This window comes from Delphinapterus leucas, chromosome 13, assembly GCF_059928025.1.
Source record: "Delphinapterus leucas isolate spDelLeu-1000000601 "Yukka" chromosome 13, BTC_Dleu_Yukka2, whole genome shotgun sequence".
Classification (NCBI taxonomy): Eukaryota; Metazoa; Chordata; class Mammalia; order Artiodactyla; family Monodontidae; genus Delphinapterus; species Delphinapterus leucas.
The window spans coordinates 56,393,649-56,408,505 of record NC_143141.1 but is presented as its reverse complement, the minus strand read 5'-3'; the positions used below and the strand labels follow the sequence as shown (position 1 = coordinate 56,408,505).

At 49.0% G+C, this 14,857-nt stretch overlaps 2 protein-coding genes across 2 annotated transcripts in view; one reads left to right on the top strand and one right to left on the bottom strand.

The window, feature by feature from the left end:
- The window catches only part of LOC111174800 (uncharacterized), a 147,703-nt gene that overhangs the window by 108,553 nt on the left and 24,293 nt on the right, over positions 1 to 14,857 (bottom strand). The gene's annotated exons all lie outside the window — the stretch shown is intronic.
- On the top strand, positions 1,084 to 5,771 carry TMEM247 (transmembrane protein 247). Its single transcript, XM_089923214.1, is given in 4 exon segments — positions 1,084 to 1,472; positions 1,475 to 1,573; positions 2,291 to 2,638; positions 5,396 to 5,771. Coding segments are annotated over 4 exon segments (795 nt in total). The 5' UTR covers positions 1,084 to 1,454; the 3' UTR covers positions 5,726 to 5,771.

The following is a 14,857-nucleotide window of genomic DNA, read 5'->3' as shown; positions in this document are numbered from 1 at the left end:
TACACTGAGCAGCAGAAAGGTAAAATAACTTTCTCTTGGACACACAGCTAGAGAGAGGAGCAAAGCTAGAATTCAAATGCAGCCTTTTCTCTTTCCATATGCAACCTTGCCTCCAACTACCAAAAATGTTTTTTGTCATTTCCACAAAACTGAAGACAACAAAGTATATTCCCCAGCCCCCATTCTCTTTACTGGTCCCATTCAATGAATAACTGAGGTCGTATTAGTTTGCTAGGGCTGTCATAGCAAAGTACCATAGACTGGGTGGCTTAAACAACAGAAGTTTATTTTCTCGCAGTCCTGGAGGCTGGATGTCCACGATCAAGGTGTCGGCAGGGTTGGCTCCATCTGAAGGCTGTAAGGGGAGGATCTGTTCCAGGCCTATGATGATTGATTTTCTGTGTCAACTTGACTAGGCCCTGGGATGCCCAAATATCTGGGTAGACATTATTTCTGAGTTTGTCTGTGAGGATGCTTCTGGAAGAGATTAGCATTTGAATGGGTGGACTGAATAAAGCAGATTGCCCTATCCAGTGTGAATGGGCATCATCCCATCCTTGGAGGGCCTGAATGGAGCAAAAAGCTGGAGGAAGGGTTGAATTGATTTGCTCTGTCTGAGCTGAGATCTTGGCCTTCTCCTGGCTTTCGACTGGGACTTATACCAGCAGCAGTCCTGGTTATTAGGCCTTCAGACTCAGACTGGAAGCCATGCCACCAGCTTTCATGAGTCTCCCACTTGCAGATGCAAATCATGCCACTTCTCGGCCTCCATAATCACATGAGCCAGTTCTTTCTAAGTTCTATTTGAATTTATAAGGCTGGGCTCCTATTTGTTTTCTGGAGAACACTAATACAAGCCCTGTCTCCTTGGTCTTTAGATGGCCATCTTCTCCCATCTTCACATCATCTCCTTCTGTGCATGTCTGTGTCCAAATTTCCTCTTCTAAGGACATCAGTCATATTGGATTAGGACCCACCCTAATGACCTTATTTTAACTTAATCACCTCTGTAAAGACCCTATCTCTAAATAAAGTCACGTTCTAAGGTCCTTGGGGTTAGGACTCCAACAAATGAATGTGCGGGGTGAGGGCACATAATTCAGCCCATAACAGGGTTTGTGGAGCTAATCGTGACTCATCTCAATACAGGCTGCATTTAAAATAGGAACTCAAGAGAACAGATTTCAGATGATGGACTCTGGATTTCAAGTGGTGGAATTCTAGTTTTCACAGCAGTCCCTAGGGGTGGCAAAGGCCCATCCTATAGTTCTTAATAATGGCACCTCAAAGGTATCGCACCCTCTGCCAAAGGGGCCTTAGCCACTGGTGGAATGTGGGTTATTATGAGGACAGGGCATTGTGATGGTGGCCAGGCGGTGGAATCTTGTGAGGCCAAATGTTAATGCCTCAAAAGATGTCCTTTGGCCCCAACCGGCAGTATTGTGGTTTTCTGGATGGCAACAGAGGACAGGGAGAGATGATGGAAGGCCGGGGGGCAGGAGAAAGCTGCCCAACCTTCCCCAAGATGGTGCCTGATGACCCCATGTCCGAAGGGAAGTCAAAGCCTTCTTTGGTAAGGAGGATGCCTCTTCTCACTGCCCCAGCCTGTCCCAGCACAGGGGGGAAGAGCATCATGGGGACACCACAAGATAGGAGCTGAGAGCTGTTAGATTCCAGAGAACTGCTAAGAAGAGTAGGAGACGTGCACCCTATCCCCACGCTGGCACCCAGCTGTAACTGGAGACCAGGTAGCCCTTCGTAAGATTGTCAGGTCACTTGAAGCTGGCTTTGGTCTCCCCCATCTAGCTCTCCATGTGGGGCCCTTTCCTCCTCTTGCAGATGGGACCAGGCTTCCCCATAACCCTACCGTTGGTTCCCATATACTGAGGTTGTCTCAATGCAGACCTTGGGTTTCTTCCTCCCTCTGTGGCCCCCAGAGGACTGGATGTCTAATTGGCCTCAAAGTAGAGTGGGAGGTGGGAAAGTTACCTCCAGTAGTGATCTGAAGATCACGAGGAAGACAGACTTCTACTCAACCCTCCCAAAGGCCCCACTTGCAACTTTAGGGCGCCATTCTTCTGTGTCCGTTTGCCCTCTCCTCCTTAACTCTCAGGTCCTGATAACTCCGTCGAAGTTTCTCGGAAGAACTCAGTCTAGATGTTTACAATTCACACCGCTTTCAAGCACCCCAGTGCACTGTGCCTAGGGCTGCAGGAGCGTGGTGGGGTAGGGGGTGGGCGGCCCCTGGCTAACCCCTCCAGACCCCCCACTTCCCCCTTCCCAGGCCCAGGAGGCAGAGTCCCCCAAGCCAGACTCGTCCTACGACTACCTTGAGGAGATGGAAACTTGTGAGGACAGAGGCTGCCCGGGGCCACCTAAGTCACTCTCCTCCAAGGCCGGCCCCGCCACCACCAAGGGCCAGGAGGGCGATGGACCTGAACGCGCAGAGCCGCCCCTGGCCCCAGCCGCAGCGGCGCCGGGGACCCCAGGGCCCCAGCGAAACGACGAGATGGAGCTGGAGAAGATGCGCATGGAGTTCGAGCTCGAGCGGCTCTGGTACCTGCAGGAGGAGAACGAGCGGCAGCGGCAGCACGAAGAGGTGATGGAGCAGCTGCGGCAGCGGGCGACGCCCCACCTAGTAGGTGACAGGTCCCAGCTGGGAGGCGAAAGGTGCGGGGAAACTAGGGGTGAGGGGAGCCCATCCCTGACCTGCATGGGGAGCCCACCTTACCTGCTTCTCGGCTGTTCCCTGCCCTGCGCCCGCCGGCTCACTGCTTTAGAGCTTCCATGTTAAGCTGAGATCCAACTCTTCAAGGATCAACCCTCCCCAGGAGGGACCCGGAAGCCACCTTGTCCACTTGCCTGTCCATGGCTTTCCTCCTCAGGGAAAACTCTTCAACACTTCCTCTATGTCTGGATTTCCACCACTCTCTACTCCTCTCTGCATCTCTTAAAATAGGATGCCTGGGACTAGACCCAGAACTCCCACTGCAGTCTGGCTAGTGGATTTTGATAGAACCATCCCCTGCTCCCCTGATCAGGGCCGCACGTGTTCTGTTGGATCACGCTGCCTTGCTGTCAACTAAAACTTAGACATCTTTTGGCAAGAAATGGACCACTCTCCCTTAATCTAAATGGGGATAAGAAAGCCTGCTTGTGATTAAATGGGATGGGAAATGCTTAGCACTCTGGCTGGGCCTTCATAAGCACTAAATAATGAAAGATGTTATTGTTTAAAGCAATGCTGTCTGGGCTTTAAATTCAGACAGTCCTGGGTTAAAATCCTGGCTCCACCACATATAAATTGTGTGACACTGGGCAAGTTACTGATCCTCTTTGGGCCTTGGTCTGCTCATCTGTAAGGTAACACCTACCTCATAGGGTTGTCGTGAGGATTAAATGAAAGAATGCATGTGAGGCACTTTGCAGTGAGCCTGGCACATTGAGGTAAGCACTCAGTGTTAGCTATTACCATTTTTATGTACTCACGCAATTCACTTCTTGACACAAATGCAACAACTTACGTTCATCATTTCTCAATTTTATCAGGATGTAATGTATTAGCTATGCTTCCCAGCTCTGAGTCATCCTCAGTTCTGAGAAGCTTGCCTCCTGGCTTTATCCAAGTCATTGCTGTAATTGTTGAGGAGGATATGACCTAAAGTAAATACCACTAAAAGATCTCCCTACAGGTTAGCAATGTTCCATTAATCAGCACCCTTGAGTTACATTATCTCCAGCTCACATTTCTCTACCTTGTCCAGAAAACTGTACTGAGACACAGTGTCAAATGGTTTCCCAGAATTAAGATATTACACTATAGCAATTCCCCAATTGACTGGTCCATTTTTTTTTTTAAGAAAATTAGGTTGGTTTTGCATGATTTGTTCTCAATGAACACATGCTGGCTTCTTAACAATTCTCTTTTGTTTTTCTTGCTCACAAAATACCTGCTTTTTAGTTTGAAAATCTTTCTCCTTGCTGGAGGAGATGGAAATCCTTGGTGTACAGTCCTATCTGCTCTCTGTCTTCTGCTTTAAAAAAAAAATAGACAACTGAAAGCGTTTTGAAAAGCCTAAAAGGGTTCACAAATGCACAATTTGTTATCAAAATCACAAATAATAGCCATTAGCACGTAGACCACAAACAGTGGCAGAAAGTCCACGGAACCAGAGCCACACCAGGTCTGCAGAAAAACACAAGATCTGTCCAGCCCTCCAGTCCCACCAGAACACTGGGTTTCTTCCTCTGGTCTTCCATCTTCCTTACTATTCATTTTAGAGGTGGCATCACTGGAGTCATTTCCTGCCCCCTCAGTTTTATTTAGTTACTCTCACATTTTACGTAGCTGGTTCAACAATAGTATGTCCAAAACCCCAGTCTTTTAACAATAGATTACAAAAGGGTTTTACTTCCTGTGCCTTTACTTGGAGAGCTGACTTAATTTTTAAGCCTCCCACCTCTCTTCTTCTGGGTGGGTGGGTGGGTGGGTAGATAATTGTCATTGTATTGAAAAATATCTCTATGAATATGTTTCTAGTGAATTTAGAGCATCACAGTCCCTGCCATATGCCTGCTTACAAAAAATGTGGCATGAGTTGAAAAGATATTTTAAAGAATGAACCATGGATAATGCCTTCTTAACTATAGATCAAAATAGCTATATCAGCTTTTACTCTACTTATATGTTGATGCTTTCTATAGTTAAAATGGGGGTCTGTTCGACTTTAATTATATAGATTCTGGAAAAGAGCAACACACAGGCAGAATCAGCCAGACAGCTCAAGCTGCCTCCCCCACACCCCAAACCCTAAGAGTTTACGGAGGCCCCATCACCTGTGTCTTACTACCCATCTGCAGGAGAGACCACCCCCTGGGCTGAAGGACCACAGCCTGACCTTATGTGACATGCACTACGGCCCAGAGAGTCAGACACAGTCATCTGTGCCCAAGGGACCCCCTCTCATTGTGCCACCATCCAGAAAACAAGGTGGAGTATCTGGGGACACTGTCCAGAGAACACGCCCAAGACCTGGTGTCCAGATGTGGGGATCTCGAGTAGGAAAGAGACTGCCCACATGTGGGCTCAGAGGCTGCATGGAGTGTACCAAGAAAGGAAGGGGGCGGCCTGACTCAGGAGGTCTAAGACCAGGCTCAAGAAGTGAAAACTCATGAGTCCCCTCTGTGCCCGTGACCTTGCCTAGGATTTTCATTCTCGTCCTCACTCTTCCTCATCGTCATCTTGTGAGGTGGGCACGATTACCCTCACCTTAGGTGAGGAAGACAGCCTGCCCGAGGTCACGTTCAGGAAGGGACAAGAGCAGGATCGAAGCCCGGGTCTGCCTGGTACCCAATCCCTGGTTTTGCCATTTCTACTCTCTTCTTTCCCCCACAGTTCTCGGGAGGCCTCCAGGACCTCCTGCTTCCCCAGAACCAATTCGCCATGTTCCTGTACTGCTTCATCTTCATACACATAATCTATGTCACCAAGGAGATGATCTTCTTTCTCTTCTCCAAGCACTACCTGTTCTGCATCGCGGCCATGTTGCTCTGTTTGATTAAAACTTTATGGTCATACTTCCAAGTGCCTTTGCTCTCTCCAACACTGGGCACCTCCTTCCCTCACCTGTGCCTCCCTCCCATCAGAACTTGCTGTTAGGAAATGTTTGCTGTCAACCATTTACACCTTAGTGTGGAGAAACATGTTGTTCAGGCCTTCTACTAAGCCTGAGTTCCCACTGTGGATAAAGATGATTTATTCCCCAAGAGGAGAATTTCAGAAGGTAGCAGGCCAGGGAAGTATCTGTAGGGAGAAGGGTTTAGAAAGCCTTTCCAGAATCACAGAAATCATACCACGACCAGGCTGACTTGGGATCCACCACATCTACTCAGATAGATCTTCCCTGAGGTGTGGGGAGCTGTGGTAGGCTTTTGAGGGTAGGCCCCCCAAAGACGTCCACATCCCTGTGAATATGTCACCTTATGTGGTAAAAGAGACTTTTGAGATTAAATTAAGGGCCTTGAAATGAAGAGATGATCCTGGACTACCCAGAGGAGCACAATGTAATCATAAGGGTCCTCATAAGAGGGAGGCAGGAGGGTAAGAGGCAGAGAAGGAGATGTGGCCATGGGAGCAGAGGGGAGAGTGGTGCAGGACCATGAGCCAAGGAATGCGGGCAGCCTATAGAAGTTAGAAAAGGCAAGAAAACGGGTTCTTTCCTAGAGCCACCAGAGGAATGCAGCCCTGCCAAACCCATTTTAAACATGTGACCTCCAGAACTGTAAGAGAATAAATCTGAGTTGTTTTAAGCCGCTACATTTGTAATAATTTATTGCAGCAGCAACACTAACACAGGAAACTAATACAGGAGCCAAGGTTCCCCAAGCTCTTTCCAGCTCTGCAGACATGTCAAGATGGCATCACCAAGGAATTGGCAAGGGTCCATCTAGCCCTGGGCCTGAGCAGGACTGTACACAGTCCACCATGCATGCTTGGAGCCTGCCCTCAGCAACATGCAATTCAAGAAGAGAGACGCTGAAGCTCCAGGAAACCCAGGACAGGCCTATCAGATATCCTGATCACTGAGCAGCACATGCCTGGGTGAGGCAGGGGCAACATCTGGGCATACTCCTGGGGGCACAGGTAAGGAGGCATTGATTGATTAGGTGCAGTCAGCAATGCTGCTCCAGTAGAAAAATAGGAGAAAAAAACCTAAAGAGGCCACACGCCCAACCCTCAAATCACATACACACACACACACAGAGATACATAGCAAATAGTAGTCTACAACAGAGATATACACAACAACAGGCGGCAACAACCAAAAGGAACAGACTTTGGGCACTAGGGGACTCACAAGAGGCACAGAAGTGGCCCAGTGTAACAAGGGAAAGGAGTTCACCTCCCCCATCCTCTACACATATACGTGCGCGCGCGTGTGCGCGCGCGCACACACACACACACACACACACACACACACACACAGAGCAGGTTGTCAGCTGCCCCCACCTCGCCAGCCCTGCCCCGGAATGATGGCCAGCACGGGAGACTTTAAGGATAACGCAGCAAACTGAATGGACACAGCTTTGCAATCAATCAAGTCTTTTTTGATCCTTCCTCTTCCTGGACATAAGGCTCTGCTTTAAGAGGAACAAAAGAATACGTTCTGTCTTGCTGGGCTCTCTGAGTGATGCAGAGTGAAACACATGAAAAGAGAAGACCGCCGCGGGACTCATTGTCAGTACACATTATCATGCCGTTTCAGTCCACGGTGACGTCTCATTTTCCACCCAGTTCAATGCATTCATTCCCATTTATAGCTGCGCGTGACAGGTATTTACTTGGAAGTAATAAAACTGTCATTTCTCATTAAACTTTCAATGGCAGAATATTTTTGCTATGGGTCACTTCTCACAATCTAATTTGATCTGGGTTTCTGGGGTGGGATTGAGGCAAAAGAAGGAGGAGATCAGGATATCAAAGAGATTAAGGCCCAGATGTTTAATTCACTACAACAAACAGAATTGGGAGTTTGTTTATAAAAAAAAACAACAAAAAACTGCTATAAGGCCATTCAATTCATCATCCTGTTGCCAGGTAAAACTGGACTTAAATACACCCATTTTCCTTACAAATCTTCAGAGAAAGATTAGTAAACTCCTTTCAGTTAAGTTAGCATGTCTTCTCACCCCCTTCACAATGGCCATGAAATCTCCCCTCTATCCTTACTTCCTACTCTGATAGAAGACTGAAGCCAGCAGCCAAAGATCTACCCTAGGCAAAAATGAAAGCAGCTCATGGTCACTCCTCAAACTTGATACAGACCTCACTGTTCAAATGCAACGTAGAAAATCAGAAGGAAGGGAGAGACAAAAGTGGAGAGAGATACAAAGGATAGAAAAAAGGCACAGCCTAGGATTACCAAGCAGGCAACAAGTCAACATACAAGCCCTTCTGGAGCACCTCCAACGTGCCAGGCACTTGGCTACATGCTTTATGGAGGCCTGGGAGGCAGACATGTACATTATCCCCATTTCACAGACACGGATACTGAGGCTCAGAGAGGTTAAGTGATGTACCCAAGATCATCTTAGATCTCAAGTCTGACTCCAAAGTGATCTTTCTGTATTTCCACACTCCCAAAATCCTGCCTTGGAGGATCTCACAGCCTTGCTGAGGAGATGCAGCTAATACACACTAAAGTATAAAGAAACTATCAGGCACATAGACCTCAGTGATGAAGGAGATTAAAGGAGAGGTCCCTGGAGCCCAGGGTGATAGGAAGTCTTCTCAAAAGAGCAGCCCACAAGGGCAGGTAAGCCTGGGACAGGTAGAAAGGAGTAGCGAGAACTCATGTGAATTAAGACCAGGGTGGGAGTGTATAATCTATACTCAAAGAAGGAGCAGGCACATCCTTGCTCCAGTGAATGGTAACAGGCCTGGAAAAATGATTTGGAGCCAAATTTTATAGTCTTGAATATTGACCTGAGGAATATGAACTTAGTCCCTTGGGAAACAAGGAATCCCTGAAGATTGTAGAGTGAGAGAGTGACCCTCCCCCCACAAAGAGGGGAAATCCTCCCCCCTCCCCTCTCCTGGGGGCCACGTTCTTGCCTTGACCTTCTCTTCCCATTTCCAATCCAGGAACATTCTTTCTAAGGTCCCAGTGTGAAGACTGCATTTAGCTGTAAAAGAAACCCAGCCACAGTGGCCTAACCAAATAGGGGTTTATGTGTCTCACATACTAAGAAGTCCCAGGTTGGGCAGTCCGTGATGGTGAAACTTCTCAAGGAAGTCATAGAGAACTCAGTCATAGAGGGTTTTTGTTCTTTTTGTTCCACCATCCTTAGCATATGGCTTTTATCCCCCTCACCCCATGGCTTTTAGCCTTATAATCTCAAGATGGCTGCTATAGCTCCAGGTATCAACTCCAGGTCAGCAGAGGGGGAAAAGAAATGGGGCCATCTTTTTTCAAAGCTTTCCAGAAAGATCCGCCTAGAGACTTCTGCTTACATCTCATTGGTCAGCCTGGTCATGTTGCTGCTCCTAGCTTCAGGACGTATGAGGTGTGGTAAGTTTTTGGCCTGGACAGTGTTGCAGCCTTGAACAAAATTAAGATTCTGATAATATGGTGGGGGTGGGGAAGGGGAGGGGTGGATACTGAATAAGCAAATAACTGTGTCTACCGTACCTTGCTGCTTTCTTAAGCCCAGCTCCCACTTTCTGCCCCAGTGTCATGGTCCAGGTTGAGACAACTGGGTAAGACACAGCTGTAGCCAAGCTGGGCCTGGCCCACAGCTGCACTTCTGCCTTAAGGCCTGGTTCACATACCACAGCAGGAAGGTCATGGTTTTCTCCGGATACACAACTGGAACAGCTCTGCCTGCAACCTCCTGACCTCTGCCTGAGGCCCCAGTATCTCACACAACCGGGGCCACAGCCTTGCCTGGGGACTTAGAAGGGCACACCCCTCTGTGCTGGGTGCCCTCAGCAAAGTTGCAGGAGGAGGTGAGTCTGCCCTGAGAGTCCCTCCCCTTCCTGAGTCCCAGATCCCACAGGACAGAGCCCAGTGCCCCCAGTGTCTGTCCTGTCACCCCACTCACACCGTGGTGCTGAAGACAGAGTGTAACAGATCCTACACATTACACTCAGCTTTATCCCAAGCAATTAAGCACTAATAGTGAACTTTCAGGAAGGCTTAGGAGGAGGAAGATACAAGAATCTTTCCTGCTCCCAAATGGAATCACATACGTTGCAACCCTGAGCCCAGGGACGGGGCTAGAGTCCTGGAGATGCTGAGATCTGCGGGAGGGAAGGGGGAGCAGGCTTGGTTTCCAAGGCCACTTCCCTGCCAGATCGGTTTCTAATCCCACTTTAGGAGGTGATTGCAAACAAGTTGGTTAAGCTTTCTAGGCTTTGTTTGGGTGACCTGAAAATTATCTAGACTCTAACTCAGTTTAAAAAAAAAAAAAAAAAGGTGGGGAATGGGGAGAATGGGACCAAAGAGCTTAGGGTCTGATTTCAGAAATTCCTATCTAACTGATCTGAGATGGTGTCCTGGGAGCACCTGAAGAGTGTCCCAATTGATTGTAATGTTCAGCTTCATTACAAAACCTAAATCCTTGCTACTCTGCACGTGATCTGAGGACCAGCAGCCCCAGGCATCTTAGAAATGCAGCATCCCAGGCCCCACCCTGGACCCACTGATCGTTTGCATTTTTGACAACATCCCCAAAGACTCTTGTGCACCTGAAAGTCTGCAAAGCACTGCTCTAGGTGATGTGACTCAATTCAACCTTTGCTCTGTTGTGAAGACACTGCTCTTGGCCTGGAGGGTCTTCGGGGGTGGGAGGGTATGTGGAGGCAAGATAGGAAGGAGTGGAGAGAGGATAACTGAGCACGTAGCCCCCACCAGTGCTGTGGGAGCCTCCATCACAGCTGGCAGGTGCAGGCTGGATGGCAGTGTGTCCGCCCCTCCTCCCTCTGTGCTCTTCACCAGTCCTTGCTCTGGGCTTCTGAGCAACCAAAAGATTTCTCCCAGCACTCTGCGATTCACCAGAAACTTCCGGAATCCCCCCAGGCCTATCTCTGCCTCTGTCCCTTTTATGATCTAGCTCCGTCGTGTGTAGCTTGGGGAAAAAAAATCTCGCTAATATACATTCATTCATTATTTAAAGGTTGCCACTGTTCTTTCAGGAAGGTTAAGCATGATTAAAAGATGGGATTTTTTTCCACAGGGCACAGCAGAAAAACTAGGGCTCCCGCATTTTTAAGCTGTTTTGGCCAAGCCTTATTGCATAATTTAAAGCCTGTGACTTATTTAGATTTAATTAGCCAAAGGAGCAGCAGCTGCAGGTTCATTAGTATTTATTAAGCGCTCCCAGAGGGCTTGTCCAGGGCTCTTAAGAGCCAAGTGGAGGATCAGCTTTGGACTTGCAAGTTTCCTACACTTAAGTATGAGGGTATCGCAGATAGCGTCAGGAGGTAGGCATTTTTGTTCCTCAAGAACAAAGGGGTGGCATCAAAGGGCCTGGGGTCATGAGACGAATCCCACAAACAACTCTGGCACGAGTCAGTGATTTAGGGACTCGTGGTGACAGGTATGATAACAGCGTGCAGGCTCATGGAAAAGGCAGAGCTATACAAATGAGAGGTGTTAGTAAAAGATGAGCAAAGGGCTTCCCTGGTGGCGCAGTGGTTGACAGTCCGCCTGCCGATGCAGGGGACACGGGTTCGTGCCCCGGTCTGGGAAGATCCCACATGCCGCGGAGTGGCTGGGCCCGTGAGCCATGGCAGCTGAGCCTGTGCATCCGGAGCCTGTGCTCCGCAACGGGAGGGGCCCCAACAGTGAGAGGCCCGTGGACCGCAAAAAAAAAAAAAAAAAATAGATGAGCAAAGAATGTGTAGGGATCACCGACCTGACTTTAAGAACTGGGAGAAGTGGAGAGGATCAGAATCGGCTCCAGAGTCTGTGAGGCCCAGCGCAAAAGGACAATGCAGGGTGTCGAGAATTCCAAGGTGGTGACAGCAGAGCCTGAAACCAAGTGTGAGGTCTCCCTGAGCGCAGGGTCCCCCTGAGCATGGGGCCAGGTGCCAATGCCGTGGCAGTCCGCCCATGAGGCCAGCCCTCGAGGTGGATGAAGGAGACCCTCTGGGGTGGGGGGCTTTTGTGGATCCCCTCAAATCCCATCCTGGTCCTCGGCACCCCATCAGCTGGAGGAAGGGGAGCAGGTGCTATGCATTTTGAAAGGGGGTGGGGACCACGGGAGCAGGCCCAGCAGTGGAGGATGCTGAGTCTCGTGGCCTGGGGGGACAAAAGGTCCCCTCCCAGGCAATGCGGGGGTGCCCCTCGTACACCCACCGGCTCTGGAGGCAGAGTCTGGCTGAGCGGGAGGCACCTCTTGGTGTGCAGGTCACGCCCCAGGCTTGCAGCTGCTAATCCCAGGGCTAACAGAAGCAAAGAGCTCTCCAACTCTTGGCGTTTCCCCTCCCTCCTGGCTTCCGCCCCCAGCCCCATTCAGCTGCCCGTTTTTCTCTGGGCTAGAAAATCCCAAAATAGGAGAATAAAGCTACACTTTTTACCCTCATGAGCCTCATTTGTATCAAATGACACAGTCACTTTGCCGCAAACTTTTCATCAAAGGAGCCTTTGTAGGGTCCTGGGGCAGAAAGCAGGCCTTGGAAGACAGCCACCAGGAAGCCGGGCAGAAAGTGCTGAGCAAGGCAACCCTTAGTTTAGGCAGTGTGGGGGGCGGAGGGAGGGAGGCGGGGGAGGGCGGTCTCAGACATTCCCTACCATGGACCTGCTCTCCTCCCAGCACTCTCTTTGACCAGGAGATGCCAGAGCAGCTAATTGTGTGCTGCAGGGACCAACCCACTGCCGGGGGCTCAATCAGTGCTTGAAGCAAATGAATGAACAAGCCAATGAACTAAAGGATACACTAGACAACCTGAGAGAGGATCCCGAGCTCAAGCCTCTGTGAAGACGTGCTGGAGAGGAGAGAAGGGAGCACACGCTTCCCCAGTACCTACTGGGTATTCTGCCCCGTGCAACACACTTTACGTTAACTCATCTCATCCCACGGCCACTCCCTGAGGGAGTGCTATAACCATCCTCACTTTGCAGATGAGAACGAGACTCAGAGAGGTTCAGGAGTTGCCTGAGCTCCCTCGGCAAGAAGGTGGCAGAGGTCAAGTGTGGCGCAGAGCTGAAGGCTGCTTTAAAGAAAGCTACGAAACCTATGTCTCATTTATTTGTATTTGTGAATGACGATTCAGAGCTGCTTTGATAACGTATGTGAAAAGTACTGTTACTGTATTTCACATGGTATTGTGCAGTCCACTATGTCTCTCTATATTGTGCACACCTACGGGTAGTGGCTTCAAAGGTACTTGGCTTAAAAATCTACCGTTTCATTCCACCCACTCTCTCCCTTCCTCCCACCAAAGGCTGTGGAGGGAAATGTCTCTGAGAGGGGACAAGGACGTAAGTCCTCACTAGCCCAGGAACTTCACACACCTGCTATTTTCTTGGCGAGAGGGAGATCCATACTCAAAGCCCTTGATGCCCCCCACTCCCCTCCCTCCCTCCCATTTCCACCATGTGACGGTGCAGGCCCCCTGTCTAGTTGTTCAAGGGCATCCAGGAATCCAGTCTTTTTATGTGTTGGTTCCATCTTTTTAAGCACTCTATGGACATAACAAAAGTCTGTGGGCCCACCGGTTCACAAACTTTGAACTTGAGATGTGATTTCCCTTATGATAGAGTCTTCTGTTTCACTCAGAGACATGCTGGGGGGTTTCTTCAAACAGAAAACACTCCTAGTTACGAAAATAGAACGTGATTCACTCCAGCACCGCGTTTAAGCACAGAAGCAGCAGTAAAGCATGCTTCTTCCCTTCACAAATAGCCTCACCTTGAGGTGTTTCAAGAGACAGATCTCTTAATGCATTTCAAATCAGGTTAGAGTGGCAAAAATCCAATTTTCATACAACTTCTTGAAGGAAGATGGGAATTTGGCTCGAGCCTGGATCAGAGTTAAAGAAGGGACAAGGCAGGGGCCTGGGGGTGGGGAAATGAGGCAAGAGAGTGCGTTGAGGGTGGAGGGAAAAGGTGGGTGCCCTCGCTGAGAGACATGGAGAGAGGCTGGCAACAGCTCTGTGAAGTTGGTGAGACAGAGAGGTGGGTCCTGCGGATCGGAGCCAACTGGAGAGGGGAAGAGGATGAGGGAGCTCCTTAGTTGCCATGGTGACAAAGGAATAAGGAAAGGGGGGGAAAGAGTGAGGGGGGAATATCGGAGAAGAGCTATATTGTGCTGCTACAACCAGCTCTCTCCTCTCCACCCAGGACCCCTGCCTATGACTCCCTGGGCCCTCTGCCACCTCCCCCACCTGACTCCATTCATCCCTGGCGTGGATAAAGTACTATGAAATTACGTCAAGGACATTTAGATCCTATACATGGGTGGTCTGGACAGATACCTACTTACGGTGCATCTGGGTCTCCAAAAGGCCTCTTGAATTCAAAAATATTTTCTCCACTGTCCTGCTATATAAAGCTTACAATTCTACTATTAGGGCAAAATTTCCTGGACTAAGTATTTGTTCATGTTCAATTACAAACCCTCCTTAGGAACTGTAATATCTTGGATATTAACTTCTAGAATCTCATAAATTAATTTATCACATGTAGCAGGGATCTCAGCCTAGGAATGTCCACTACTAGGATTCAGGCATATCTAAATATGTATGATAAATTAGTAGGGCAGACCCCAGACAGGCCAGTTCATAGGATGGTTCCAGTGACATCTGCTATGTGTGTTCAACGTTCATTTCCCCTTGATTTTCTTTTGGGGAACTCCCTGTTCATCAATCTTTGTCCATGAGGTTCAAGGGGGCTGACTTCCAATCGAGGGTGGACCCAAGACCCAGACCTGGCCAATCAGAGCATTCCATCTCCTGGCCAAATGATTGGTTCTGGTGTGGACACATGACCCAAGCCTAACCAATGAGTCTCAGACTTAGGACTTTTGCTGGAACTCCTGGGAAAGATAAACTCTCCACTGGGTACTAAGCAAGCAGAATAAATGTCCAGAGCTACTGGAGGCTGTCTTGTTCCACTTGGGGAAGGCCTCACTGAGAATAAAGCTGACGTGAAGAAAAGCAAAGCCAAGAAGAGAGATGAGAAGACTCAGGGAAGGAGAGGGAGGGAGGGAGGAGAAGGAGAGAGAGTGAGTCCTTGTTGGCATGATTTGAGCCCCTGGATCCACCTGAAACAGAGACATCCCTAAGCTTTTCAGTTGCTATTAACTTTGATTTAAATTGTGTTTCTGTCACTTGGAACCAAGAGTTCTGAAT